This window comes from Stegastes partitus, unplaced genomic scaffold (assembly GCF_000690725.1).
Source record: "Stegastes partitus isolate 25-593 unplaced genomic scaffold, Stegastes_partitus-1.0.2 Scaffold323, whole genome shotgun sequence".
Taxonomy (NCBI): Eukaryota; Metazoa; Chordata; class Actinopteri; family Pomacentridae; genus Stegastes; species Stegastes partitus.
Genome location: NW_007578054.1, coordinates 72,159 through 84,163, shown reverse-complemented (window position 1 = coordinate 84,163; position 12,005 = coordinate 72,159). Strand labels below are relative to the sequence as shown.

The 12,005-nt window shown below is 40.4% G+C and overlaps 2 protein-coding genes across 2 annotated transcripts in view; both read right to left on the bottom strand.

The window, feature by feature from the left end:
• The window catches only part of ddx23 (DEAD (Asp-Glu-Ala-Asp) box polypeptide 23), a 21,783-nt gene extending 17,418 nt beyond the window's left edge, over positions 1–4,365 (bottom strand). The window contains exon 1 of the mRNA XM_008283662.1: positions 4,353–4,365. The gene's annotated coding sequence lies outside the window, so the exon portion shown is untranslated. The remainder of the gene's footprint in view (positions 1–4,352) is intronic.
• LOC103358630 (rho-related GTP-binding protein Rho6-like) lies at positions 4,358–12,005 on the bottom strand. The gene is made up of 5 exons (XM_008283663.1): positions 11,811–12,005; positions 11,043–11,130; positions 5,926–6,035; positions 5,686–5,820; positions 4,358–5,597 (listed from the first exon to the last, which is right to left on the bottom strand). The coding sequence occupies exons 1-5, from the start codon at positions 11,928–11,930 to the stop codon at positions 5,352–5,354; spliced, it is 699 nt and encodes a 232-aa protein (XP_008281885.1). The 5' UTR covers positions 11,931–12,005; the 3' UTR covers positions 4,358–5,351.

Genomic DNA, 12,005 nt, shown 5'->3' with positions numbered 1-12,005 from the left:
ATGCGTAGTCTGATGGCCAAAAAGGTCAATTTTGGTTTCATCAGACCAAAGAACCTTCTCCCAGTTCATTCAGAGTCTCTCACATGCCTTCTGGTGAACTCTTGTCGAGATTTAATGTGAGATTTTTTTTTTTTTTTTTGCAGTGGCTTTCTCTTTGCTACTCTCCCGTAAAGCTTTGACAGGTGAAGAACAGGCACATTCTCTTACATCTCAGCCACAAGAGCTTGTAACTCCTTCTGAGGAGTCATAGGTAGCTTGGTGGCCTCGCTCACTAATCTTGTCTTGCACGGCCACTCAGTTTTTAAACAATGCCTTTACTCCAGGAAGATTGTGTGCTGTATTCCTCCCATTTTCGAATGATGGATTTAAATGTACTCCAAGAGATGTTCAGTGACCTGGAAATTTTCCTGTATCCATCCCCTGACTTGTGCTTTTTAATATCCGTTTCACTGAGTTGCTTGGAGTGTTCTTTGTCCACATGGTGTAGTTGAAGTCAGAAGTACTGATTTACCAGTAACTGGACCTTCCAGATACAGGTGTGTTTATACTACAATGACATGGAACACGTTCAATGCATTCAGATGATCTCAGTTTCACTAATTGTGTGACTTCTAGCATCATTTGGCTGCACCTGTGTTCAATTTTTAAAACTTTAACGGGTAAATACTGATGCAATAACTCATTTTACATTTCATATTTTTTAATCAACTGTCATGGGTTTGCAAAAATCTGTTTTTATTTTGACTTTTTTTTTTTTTTTTTGTAAATTCTTATTTTTAAAAAAGCCAAAATACATTGACCATGATTCAGTGTTGATACACAAGTTAAAGAGAAAACATCCAGGGGGGTGAATACTTTTATAGGCATCATTGTTAATAATTGTTAAATATAGTAACTAGCAATGCTTAAGCATTTTTAACGGAGTTAGCTATCTAATGTTAGTTTGCTAAAAAGGTGACACGAAAAAAAAAGCTACTTAATTTTGACTTACAAATGACAAAATATAGCATAATCTGATATATTCTCATTCTAAACTACATGAATATTACATTTCAAGCACATGTACTGTATATATTTAACAAAACTACGTAGTAGTTATTAGGATCATACGGTGGACCTAATGTGCTATGTTATTGAAGGATTTATGAATACCAGGTGTGAGCAAGTTGGAAGGTCAACCTGATAATCAAGCAATAAATCCATTCCCCCCTGCTAAGAATACAATAGAAAGTGGCAGTTTTCAGAATTAATCATGTATGTACTGTAATGTATGCTTGTGGCATGTGTGTTTGTGGGTTGGGGGTAGGGTTGACCCCTTAAGGCTGCGTTCATGCTTCAATGATATAACATCTAAAGGCTTGCCGCCGTACTCTCTAGCCGTCTTCATGTTATTGTAGGCCACGCAGTCCTCAGGGACCGCTAAAAAAGTTCACTTTGATGCCCAGAAATTCTTGTGAACTGCGCTTCATTTTCACACAGGTTCAGTGCAGTTTTTTATATTGTATATAGCTTTGCAGTAGAGTGATGTGTTATCTACATGTTGGTATATCTTAGTGAGGAATGTACATTTGCCATGCCCCAAACCAGGAAGATATATTATCATTCATTCTTAAGACAAAACAAAGTGCTGGCAAGTTATCGTCTGTCTTTTCTCTCTAGAAGCCTTGGATTTGATTAAATGTACCCAAATAATCTAAAACGCTTCTAAAACTCTGTGTGAAAAGTGCAATCTGGTGTACTTTGTCATGACTGAAGAGATATAAGACAAAGTCTGAATCCCAAGTTGTTGATATCTAGCATGGAAAGTCAATAATGAATGAATAATCAGCATGTCACCATTGTGTGTACTTTCCCATAATCAGAGATTAATACACCCAAAATCTGTTGCATGTCTGTCTGTCCTGGAAGAAGGATTCCTCTTTAACTGCAAGATTCCTCCTATCATTTTTGTGTTAAAGAGGTTTTGAGAGAGTTTTCTTTATTTGAATTTGAATTGAAGCAGTGTGGCGGGCAGAATATATAAAACTACTTAACACTACCTGTCAAAAATTGCTTTACCACAGAAATAAAAACTGACTTGTAAATTGTCTTCATACGTATTTATTTAAATAAAAGATTGAAAGAAAGTAGCGTATGGCAATAACAAATACAGAATTCAGTCAATAACTTAGGTCATAGGCAACTTCACATAAGCAGTTTGTTTTGCTTCAGTAACATTCTTTTGGGGGATTTCTAATAAACAGTTTTACGAGGAAGGATATGTACAACAAAACAAATCTGTCTGCAAAAAACAAGACAAGAGGAAAACTGTGCCGTGACGGCTGTATATTGGACAAAATGCAACTTGTTTAGGATGGCAGGGATGCTCCAGACGGGACAGAGAAGTGAAAGGATGACTGCAGCAGAGCTGCAGAGCCACGTTTTAGACGTCATGTTGCTTCCAACAACCCACTCGTGGCTGCTACTCGCGCGGGGTTCTTCCAGCCAACGCAGACATCTACAACAGCCCGCTGCTCCCTGATATATCCGGCCGTCACCTTCGCTGTGGCTTCTGTTTAATGCTACGAATGAAAAGGTGAGGCGCCCTCTCCAAGACCCATCCCTCCCTCTCTTGGAGAGACAGGAACTGCCCCTGCTCGCACTGTTGCTAGGCAACACGTTAAATTCCAGTGTTCTGCACATCGCCGGGCTTCTCGGTGCAGACCTACAAATCATCAAGTCCTCCATTAGCCGAGCTGTCAACAGCTGCTAATGCCAGAAGACTCCAGTGAACACAAGAACAACATCAACAGCTACAAAAACACCAGTGACAGCCACAAGCAAGTAGAAACATCCAGCGGAAAGAAATTACCTTTTAAAAGTAAAAAATGAGAAGACTTTTCAGGGTAGTTTGCAAAATAAAATCAAAATATATCTGATGCATAAAAAGAGAAAAGAGGAAGGAAAAACACAGGTCCAGCCTGTTTGTGTGATTCAACTCAACCATTCCCTCCTCTCTATCTTCTCTGGGATATTTAATCTTATTATTTGATTACTGTTAACAATGAATCTTTAACCTGAAGGGGAACTCTGCCACTTTTTCACACCAAGGTCAGTTAAAAGTCTTGGAGTAAACTACTGTTTAGGTGAAAAAAAAGTTGGATGAAGCTGCAGGACATCCAAAAAAGTGTCTCAACTGAGGTCACATGAGTCAGCTAGTGATGAGCTCAACAGACCTCTGTAGTGCTCATCTTTGAGGCCAGCGGGCATGGATGTACTAAAGAGAGAGTGGATGAAAGCTTTCACATGGTCACTTGCAATTTAGCAATAAAAAAAAAATCCTCTACAGCCCAAAAGCATTTTCACCGTAGACCACAATTACAAATGAGACGTCTGCAATTCTGTTGACAGGACACCTCCACCTGCAAACACAGTTGGTTTTTAATCTTAATCCTCGGATGCTTCATTTTTGTAAAACATCTGCAGCATTTAAAAAAATAAAAATAAATCTTCTCCAATATAAATCCCATGAGTCAGGTGGGAAAAGTTCAGAACACACGTGCAATGAGCTGCACAACATGGAGGCAAACTTGGAAGCTAGAAAACTCACTGTCTCATGCACCAGGAGAGCAATTTTCATTTGCCTTCTGGTATTCAGTGTCCTTAATACATCCATGGCAGCGAGGCTACATTAGCTGGATGTATTGAAGAGACTGGATAACTCCATTCATTCAGATAAAACGTTCCATCAGTTAGCTGGATGTTCTGCAGTCATCCAACATTTTAGGTCCATAGAGCATGAGCATTAGTGTCCTTTTGGGATGAAATAAAACAATCACGTAGCCTTTTTGCGGGCTTTGTAATGCTTGGAAAAATGCATTCAGCTCTACAGCCACTCCTTAAAAAATGACTGTGTGGTAAAAAATGCTTTGCGGGCCAGTGTGCATTACGTGATGAAGTTGGAGCAACGTAATTTGGCCCAATGTCAAAATCGGCACACAGCCCAGTGCTGTTCCTGGAGGCTCGACTATAACATATCTGAAACTCTGACCATATTGCTGTCAGTTGAGATGCATTGTGGGTAATGTAGGAGTCAAGGAAGGAGAATGCGTACGAAAAAAGTCTGATCAATTCTGAACTTTCTTTCCAAACTCTCATTTGTCAGTCAGGAAACTGTGTTAATGTGCATTGATAAATCAGTGGACTACTCCTTTAACCCAACACTTGGAGCTTGTGAAGCACACCTTTAGGTCCCCAAGACACTTAAATATCCACGAGGAATCAGAGAACCCTTTGTGGTACATTAACATTGATCCATCCAGAAAAGAAAACTTTTTTATGCCTCTAACCCGAAAGAATGACTTAATTTTCACAGAGACAAGGATAAAAAATAAAAAAAATGTTTTCCATTTAGCAGAGTACAGAGATGATTCATCAGTGTAACACCACTAAAATCAAGGGTTATTGTTAGTAACGCTGAACAAATAAAACTGCCAAGGTGATGGCTAATGGGAGGGAATTTCACAAAGACATGTTCAGACAGTCTTTACATGGCCCAGTTATTTTTTTTTGTTTGTTATTAACAGCACGTCCCCCCCTTTTTGTAGCTCACGTGAGTGCTGAGTCACATTGCGCTCCTTCAGATGTGCTCTCGTTGTGTCCTCCCACTGACTTTGCAAATGAACGCTGTTTGCCAAATCCCTCCCTTCCCGCCACCTTTTCTCCACTGTCAGCTTTAATTTCCGAACGAACGACTGCGAGGGGTCAGCCAGGGAATAATTTTCTTCAAGGAACGCCGTTTTAAATTCCCCGAGCCGCATTTCTGTAGATACCAGTTCCTGTCACTGTCAGATTTTACATTTCATCCCGTCACTCAGCCCACGGCGTGACCTTAAACAGACATTCAGACAAAAGAGATGGATGGGAAAGGGCACTGCTATCAGAATTTCAAATGGGTCTCATCAGTTTAATGCAGCCAGATGCAGTGTTTACAACCACTTCCTCCATGGGAAAGCGAAGGTACTGACCTTATTTAAGCTGACTCACTGCAACCTTTACGTGGGTCTGCACCTTAAAGTGCCTGTTACGCTCTGCTTGTAAAAAAAATGATTTAACTGAACATCAAACAATTTCTCTCTGCAGAAATCGCGTGCTGGTGACGAGTCAGAATGAAAACTCGAGCGTCAGAGTTGAATATAGAGAGTGTACTGATCTTTTTGGAATTTGGGGAGGATGCTGCAAAGGAGAGAGAGAGGCTTTGCAGAAATCCACATCGTTGCTCTCTTTCCCTTGCACACCCCACAACCAGCTACAGTATAGTTCACTTGTCCTTTCTTTTTCTTTTTTTTTTTGCAGCGTGGTCTCAGCAGTGTTCACATGATGGAGCAGCTCTTGGACTTGTCCTTGCTGAAGGTGGAGGAGAGGAGCTCCGTCTTGCTGGGCAGGTGTAGGAGTCTCTTGGAGAGGCGGCGCACTGGGCTGGGTTTGTTGGCAGGCTGGAGTTTGTTCATGCAGGCCTGAGCCGCAGTACGGAAAACGCTGTGGATGCTCTTCTCTGACGTGAAGGCTGAACACTCCAGGTAGGCCTCCGCTCCGAGCTGCTTGGCCAAGGACGAACCCTGTGAGATGAAGGACACGACGAGCTAAAATAAAGACATGCGTTGTAGAAAGGAGACACGTAGTAGTGTGAACTGTCAAGAAACAAACCTGTTCATGGGAGATCGGAGCCTGCTTCTGATTGGACAGCTCCATGCGCGTGCATACGTCTGTGCGCAGGTCTGTCTTGCAGCCTATTAGCAGGATTCGAGTGCTGGGGCAGAAGTCCTGGATTTCTGCTTTCCACTGCAAAGAAAAGAAACAGGTGTCACCAGTGAGAGCATAAAGAGTGAATGTGAAGAAGGGATGATCATTGATCAGGCGACAAAAATAAACTGCAACAATTCATACTTTCTTCAGAGCTCCGTCTACTGTGTCTGGTCGGCTGATGTCGAAGCATAACAGCACTGCATCCGAGTCGCTGTAGCAGAGCGGCCTGACGTTGTCGTAGTATGGAGAACCTGGAGGGACAAAGAAGTGACAGAAAAAAAAAGCTTTGGTTTCATAACAATGCAGTTTAGGACACGTCTTTGAAAAAGAAAAGTTTTCCCCTTGTCAGCAAGCACAAATAGAAACAAAACTGCTCTTTCTCCAGCTGACACTATTATAATGTTCCTTCACAGCCATCCTCCTCAAATTAACACATTACAAACACATACACCCCTGCCAAAGTCAGGAGAAAACAAATAATTTCACTCAGCTTCAAGCCTTCCCACGGAGGGGAAATTTTCCAGAAAAGTAAACTAACGAACTAACTGAGTCAACCAGCGTAACTCTTCTGTAAATTATAGCAACCGTTATTAGTCAGCAGCAAACTTCATTTACAAATGTTTACAGAAATCCTGTGAAGGTTAATTACTATGAAGAATACTCTTTACATTTTTACCTGTCATATGCATTTAGAACAGAATCTATTAAATGAAATCTGTCTTTACAAATAAATATACACACAAAAGATTAGGTCACTTAAAACCAAAGGCTAAAGCAAAAGTGAAAAGAGAGAATAAACAGCATTCTCATGTCTCTGTGGTAAACAGCTGCAGGATAACTTGGTACAAAGCCTGAAAACAAGGGGGGCAGCCTGGCTCTGTTCAGCAATAAAACTAATTAACAGTAACAATTTGATGTTTTATGGTTGGTCAGTCCAAAGAAATGGCATTTTCCTGTGATTGTTTTTTTTCCAGGCACAATAACAGCCTGGAGTCTCTGCTGGCTGACTAAAAGCTGCACATCAACTCTGTAAAAACTGTATTTTTACATGCTGGTATTTGTACAGACTCAACAAAAAAAAAAGGTAATTTGTGAGGTTTGAATGTGATTTTAGGTGGATCCCCCCCATTTTAAATTGCAAAGTTGCTGTTTGACAAAGCTAAGCTAACAGTTTCACTCCTGCCTCCAGTCATTTTGCCATATAATTAACACAAAGATATACAACTGGTGTGAATCACCATATATCTCCCATACTTCCCGAAACGATTTATTCAGAAGCTGCCGATCCCTTTTAAGCTTTCCACTGTATTTTAAAATCAACATTTGGACATGCTCAAACTTGCACAGCACTGTACTCGGAAAAATTGTGCAAAATTTAATAGAACAGTGAGCGTGAGATTACACTCATCTAATGTTACAGAACTGTTGGATGTTTATGTGCACATCACCCACATTTGGTTGCAACTGTATACTGACTGTAGTTTGAGCAGCTTGCATAACACCAATCAGAAGGAGGAAGAAGTCCTTCAAGCTGCTGGAGGCTCCATGTGAACTTCAGGTGCAACAATAAAGGCGCATCTTGTTACATCTCAGATATTACTGATACACTCACATCATTATCACACATGTCTGGATCAGTAGCTTCTGCTTTTTTCTTCTTTTTTTTTTAAACCAGCAGTAACTTTTCGTTTCTATATTTCTCACTTAGAAACTCACACCATTCATCATCTCCTTCAGGTAGTCTCCGCTGATTATTGTCCCATAAATTCAACACCTGGGTTGTGAGAAAGTGACTAATGGAATGCAGGAAACATAGTTTGCTCACATTTCCATAAACAGCACAAGTATATGTTTAACTCTCAGGAAGACTCCCGTGCTAAAAACAGACTGACAGGATGTCCGCTCTCTATTGTCTTCCCTCTGCCACCTAATCACTCAGCACACCAACACCGAGATTTAATTTCCTACTCCTGTCCTCAGGGGGCCAAATGTGCACAAGAAGCTTTCCTTGCAAACGCTGCATAAGAGGATATAATTGTACCAGGAATAGACACTTTCATTAGGCTCCTACGAGGCCTGACCAGTAATCAGGTCATCTTGGAAGAACAAAAATGTCAAAAAAGCCCTGCTATTCAAGGAAAACCCTCCTGGTTTGTTCGGCCCGTCTCAGTTTTTGACTGGAATCTGCAAAGTAGGACGACTTACACAACGACTATCTATCAATAACATTTCTTTTAGTGGGAATCAAAGCAGCCGTCACATAACCATACAGGGTGATGTAAGGCTTGAGAAAGAGGAGGCAGACGGATCTAAAGAGGACACAACTTGGAGCACCTACCACCTCCCACACACGAGCAGCCCCCCGCCTGGACACACAAACACGCTCGCACAAACACACACACACACACAACCCTTTCAGTTGAGCAAACATGAGGCTGATCCTGTTCAAAGTGTCTGCTCGGCTGTCAAAGGAAAAGGCGAATGTCTTCATAAGCCAACAGAAAGATGAGGCCGACTTGATAAAAGATGCAACACAAACTGGAATGTACGCACTGGAGCCTTTTAATGTGGAAAAAAAAAGCATGTGGGACACGTAGAAATAGGACAAGATGTTCAACTTTAAGTGAAAAATCATAGTTTATCAGAGAGGGACGGAGCTGGAATGACTCAAATAGTCAATCAACAGAAACTGAATCGACAGTTTTTATAATGAACTCAGTGTCTTGGATAAAATGCCAAATATTCTCAATGGGAGGATTTGCTTCTTTCCTTTATTATACGTCACTGAACCATTAATATCTTGAGGCTGGCAGGAAATTCTGGTTGTAATAAATGTTTAGTTTTTATGCAAGCAATTAGCTGATTACTTTAGAAAACTATAAAGTAATATATGAACAATAAAAAATAGCCCTGAATGCTATCAATAAAGCCAATAAAGAAGGAGAATAAAACAATAATAAAGAGTGATGGGAACTCTCCGTACGTATGTGTGTGTGCTGCAAATGTAAATCTGTCTTATGCAAGGTTTCCTCTGGAAAAGGGTGTCCAGAAAGTTTTTTTTTTCCTTCGTGGGAGACAAACACACAAACCTACATTAGTTCAGTGCCGGTTTCAGTTACATAAGACCTTTTTTTAGGCAGCAAACACACCATAAGGCGGCGAGGAGGTCATGCATGTCTTTTCTCTCAGTATCCTTGTGCCTTCTGTTCACAGTGACTGTACGCCACACACAAACACACACACATACACAGTTGCACACATAGTAAAACAAGGCGCGTGCATGCACACACACGCGACCGCAGACTTCCACCCCCTGCATGGACGAGGCTTTCCCCTCTCCCCTGTGAAACAACCCCTCTGCAGGCCAACTGGCACTGCTCAACTTCCTCCCAACACAAAGCCCGAGTGGACACTGTTATAAAACAAATCTATAGCGCCGGATGGGTTTTTCCTATTGATCGCATTTACATAATTTTTCTGTACGTTTAAGGTCAGTAGGCTGATGTAATTAACCTACTAACTCATCCTACAAAACACTTCAAATACTTAGATCCAAAAACCAAGAAAGATTTCAAATTATCAATTAAACTGTTTGTCTTCTTTTTGCCATTAATGAATCGTTTCACCTATAAAACATTTAAAAATGTCACTCTTTAAATGTACAAAGGCCATGTGAACATCTTCTATTGTATGATTTGCTTGACCTGCAGTCAAAAACCCAAAGATCTTCAGTTTGAAACAAAAAAAATTCTCACATTTAAGGACCTGGAACCAGCAAATTATTGGCATTTCTGCTTCAAATCAAACAACTATTTGATTATTAAAACAACTTCAGACTAACCCTACGTAGGACTTTCATGTTGCCATACGTAGAAGCTCTTTCGGGGTCCACTGGAGCCCAAAAAGAATATTTGTTGGTATTCATTATAGACTTTTACACTATGTTAAATACATTTTATGATAAGCTGGTGTATTTTTTGGTTCCAAATGCATGACAAATGTCCCTCTTTTTATATTTAAAAAATAAATAAATAAATCTTAAAAATAAAAACAACACCTTAACCAAATGCCTGGGGTCCAAAAGACCCTAAATGTCCTGAATAGGGTTCATTTTCAGTTCATTAACTGACCAATCAGTGTAGCTCTAGTATGTTTTTCTAATAAAGATCATTTAAAACTGAGTCTGTTCTAGGGAGTATAGTATATGATAGTCTGATTTCTGATTACTTGACCTCTAGGCCAGAGGTCAAGAAATTCGACCCATCTGATAAGTTGAATCTTTACCCACTCAGAAGGTTCACACCCTGATGTGTCTGCACCAAAACAATCAGTTTACAAAACAAAGACACAACCATGGACCTGAACTCATTAAAAAGGTACGTTTCCACAGGCCACACCCCTGCAAGGACTGCAACAATTGCAAGCTTGAAAAAGTTAATTAATCCATCAGTTGACCGTTCAATGGCTGCTTAAGTCATTTTTTTAAGGCCATTTTTTCCTTAAACATTGGCGTTTTTCTCTTTCATATCTTTAAAAACAAAGTATTTTGAGGTTTTGGAAATGCATCTGCAGCTTCTGAAAATAACTATCATAAAAAAAAACTATCAATGATTGAAGAAAATAATAAGCAGATTTTTTTTTTAAAATGCTTGCAGATCCAGTGAAACAGATGTATTCTTGACACCACAAAGAAAACCCTAAGATTGCTGTTAGGTGTGAATGCATACAAGAGGGCTACACTTAGCATAAAGTCATGAAGTAGCACTCATGTATTGGATCTTATTAGCGTGATAGAAGCTCTGCATGTTTCTGTAAACACTAGGGTCTGGATCATTATATGCAAAACAGTGGATCTCAGGCCCCAGATGTCCTGTAAGTAATCCAAGCAAGCCTGTGGTCCACCAGGGGAGATCTCTCAGCAGAGTGAAAAGCTGCTTAACTGCATCAAAACAGGATCGACAGATAGTGAAGTCTGGGTAAACAGCCCTAATAAGACTGTAAACAAAACAATGGACCAGAGGCGGCTTCATTCACAGTTGTTACCCGACTCCAGGCCGGCTGGGATGTTGGGAGGGTAAACAAGTTCCAAATCTTAACTCATTCACATACTCTGAGCCAGACTGATTTAACTCCAGGACTCGGACATGAAGGCTGGGGGGCTTTTGAACAGGCAAAGAGGAGAAGGACGAGGAGATCACAGCACTGCACAACATGCAGTAAATTCAGATTAAAATGAAAAAGCAGGGCTTAGCGCTCACCTGACGTGTCCCAGAGGCTGAGCTCCACACGCTGGTCTTCAAGCTCCAGACAGGCTGTGTAGTTCTCAAACACAGTCGGGACGTAAGTCTGGAAACAGAAACATACACATGGAAAATTATTAACCTATTTATCACTAAAAAAAAAAATGACGTCACAAATGATCAGTGATGGACTTCAGCAGCCTGACCATCAGCAAAACGTATGAAATATGTACAATGTAGGTGAGGAATCTCTTTACTCCTCATTATTTCTCACTTTTTCTATTTTTTTGTTATTGTAGTCTTGTGGGACAGTCACTTTGCATTTCACTGCTCCTACAGTCTGAACATGTGGCAAATAAAATCTCAAATCTTCATTAATTGAAAGGGAAAGACAAACAGATCTTAACAGCTGTGTATTTTTCTATAATCATGAGCTTTATTCTATCTAAGAGAAATACTTGTGTTTGCTCAAATGTGCAGCACATCAGGTGTCTTTAGTCCCAGTTTGAAATATATATATATGTGTTTAGTTTGTACAGGTTGGCTAAATTTACTTTAAATATCCTATCCAGTAATTCTATTAAGTATTAACAAAATGTATATGAATGTAATTTAAGTGACACCAACACCTAAAAACAGAAAAAAAGTGTAATTTATTGCAGGAATCCTGTCAGGTTTATTATTTTAATGAATTACACAACACAAGCTCTAGGTTCAGAATGGTTTCTACTGGCTGCAGCTTCCACTATTGATCCTAAAAGGACCGCAGACAGGAAGAGCTCGTACCTCTGGATAGCAGTCCTTCACCAGGACTTGTAGCATCGCTGTTTTACCGCATTGGACGTCCCCGACCAGCACCAGCTTACACCTCGCTACACAGGGCTGCGTGAGTCTTCTCTCCTTCATAGTGAGCACAGAAACACAAACGTCTTCAGAGCGGGAAAGTTTCGGTAAATCCTCTCGGTGAGCGGCTCGGTGCGG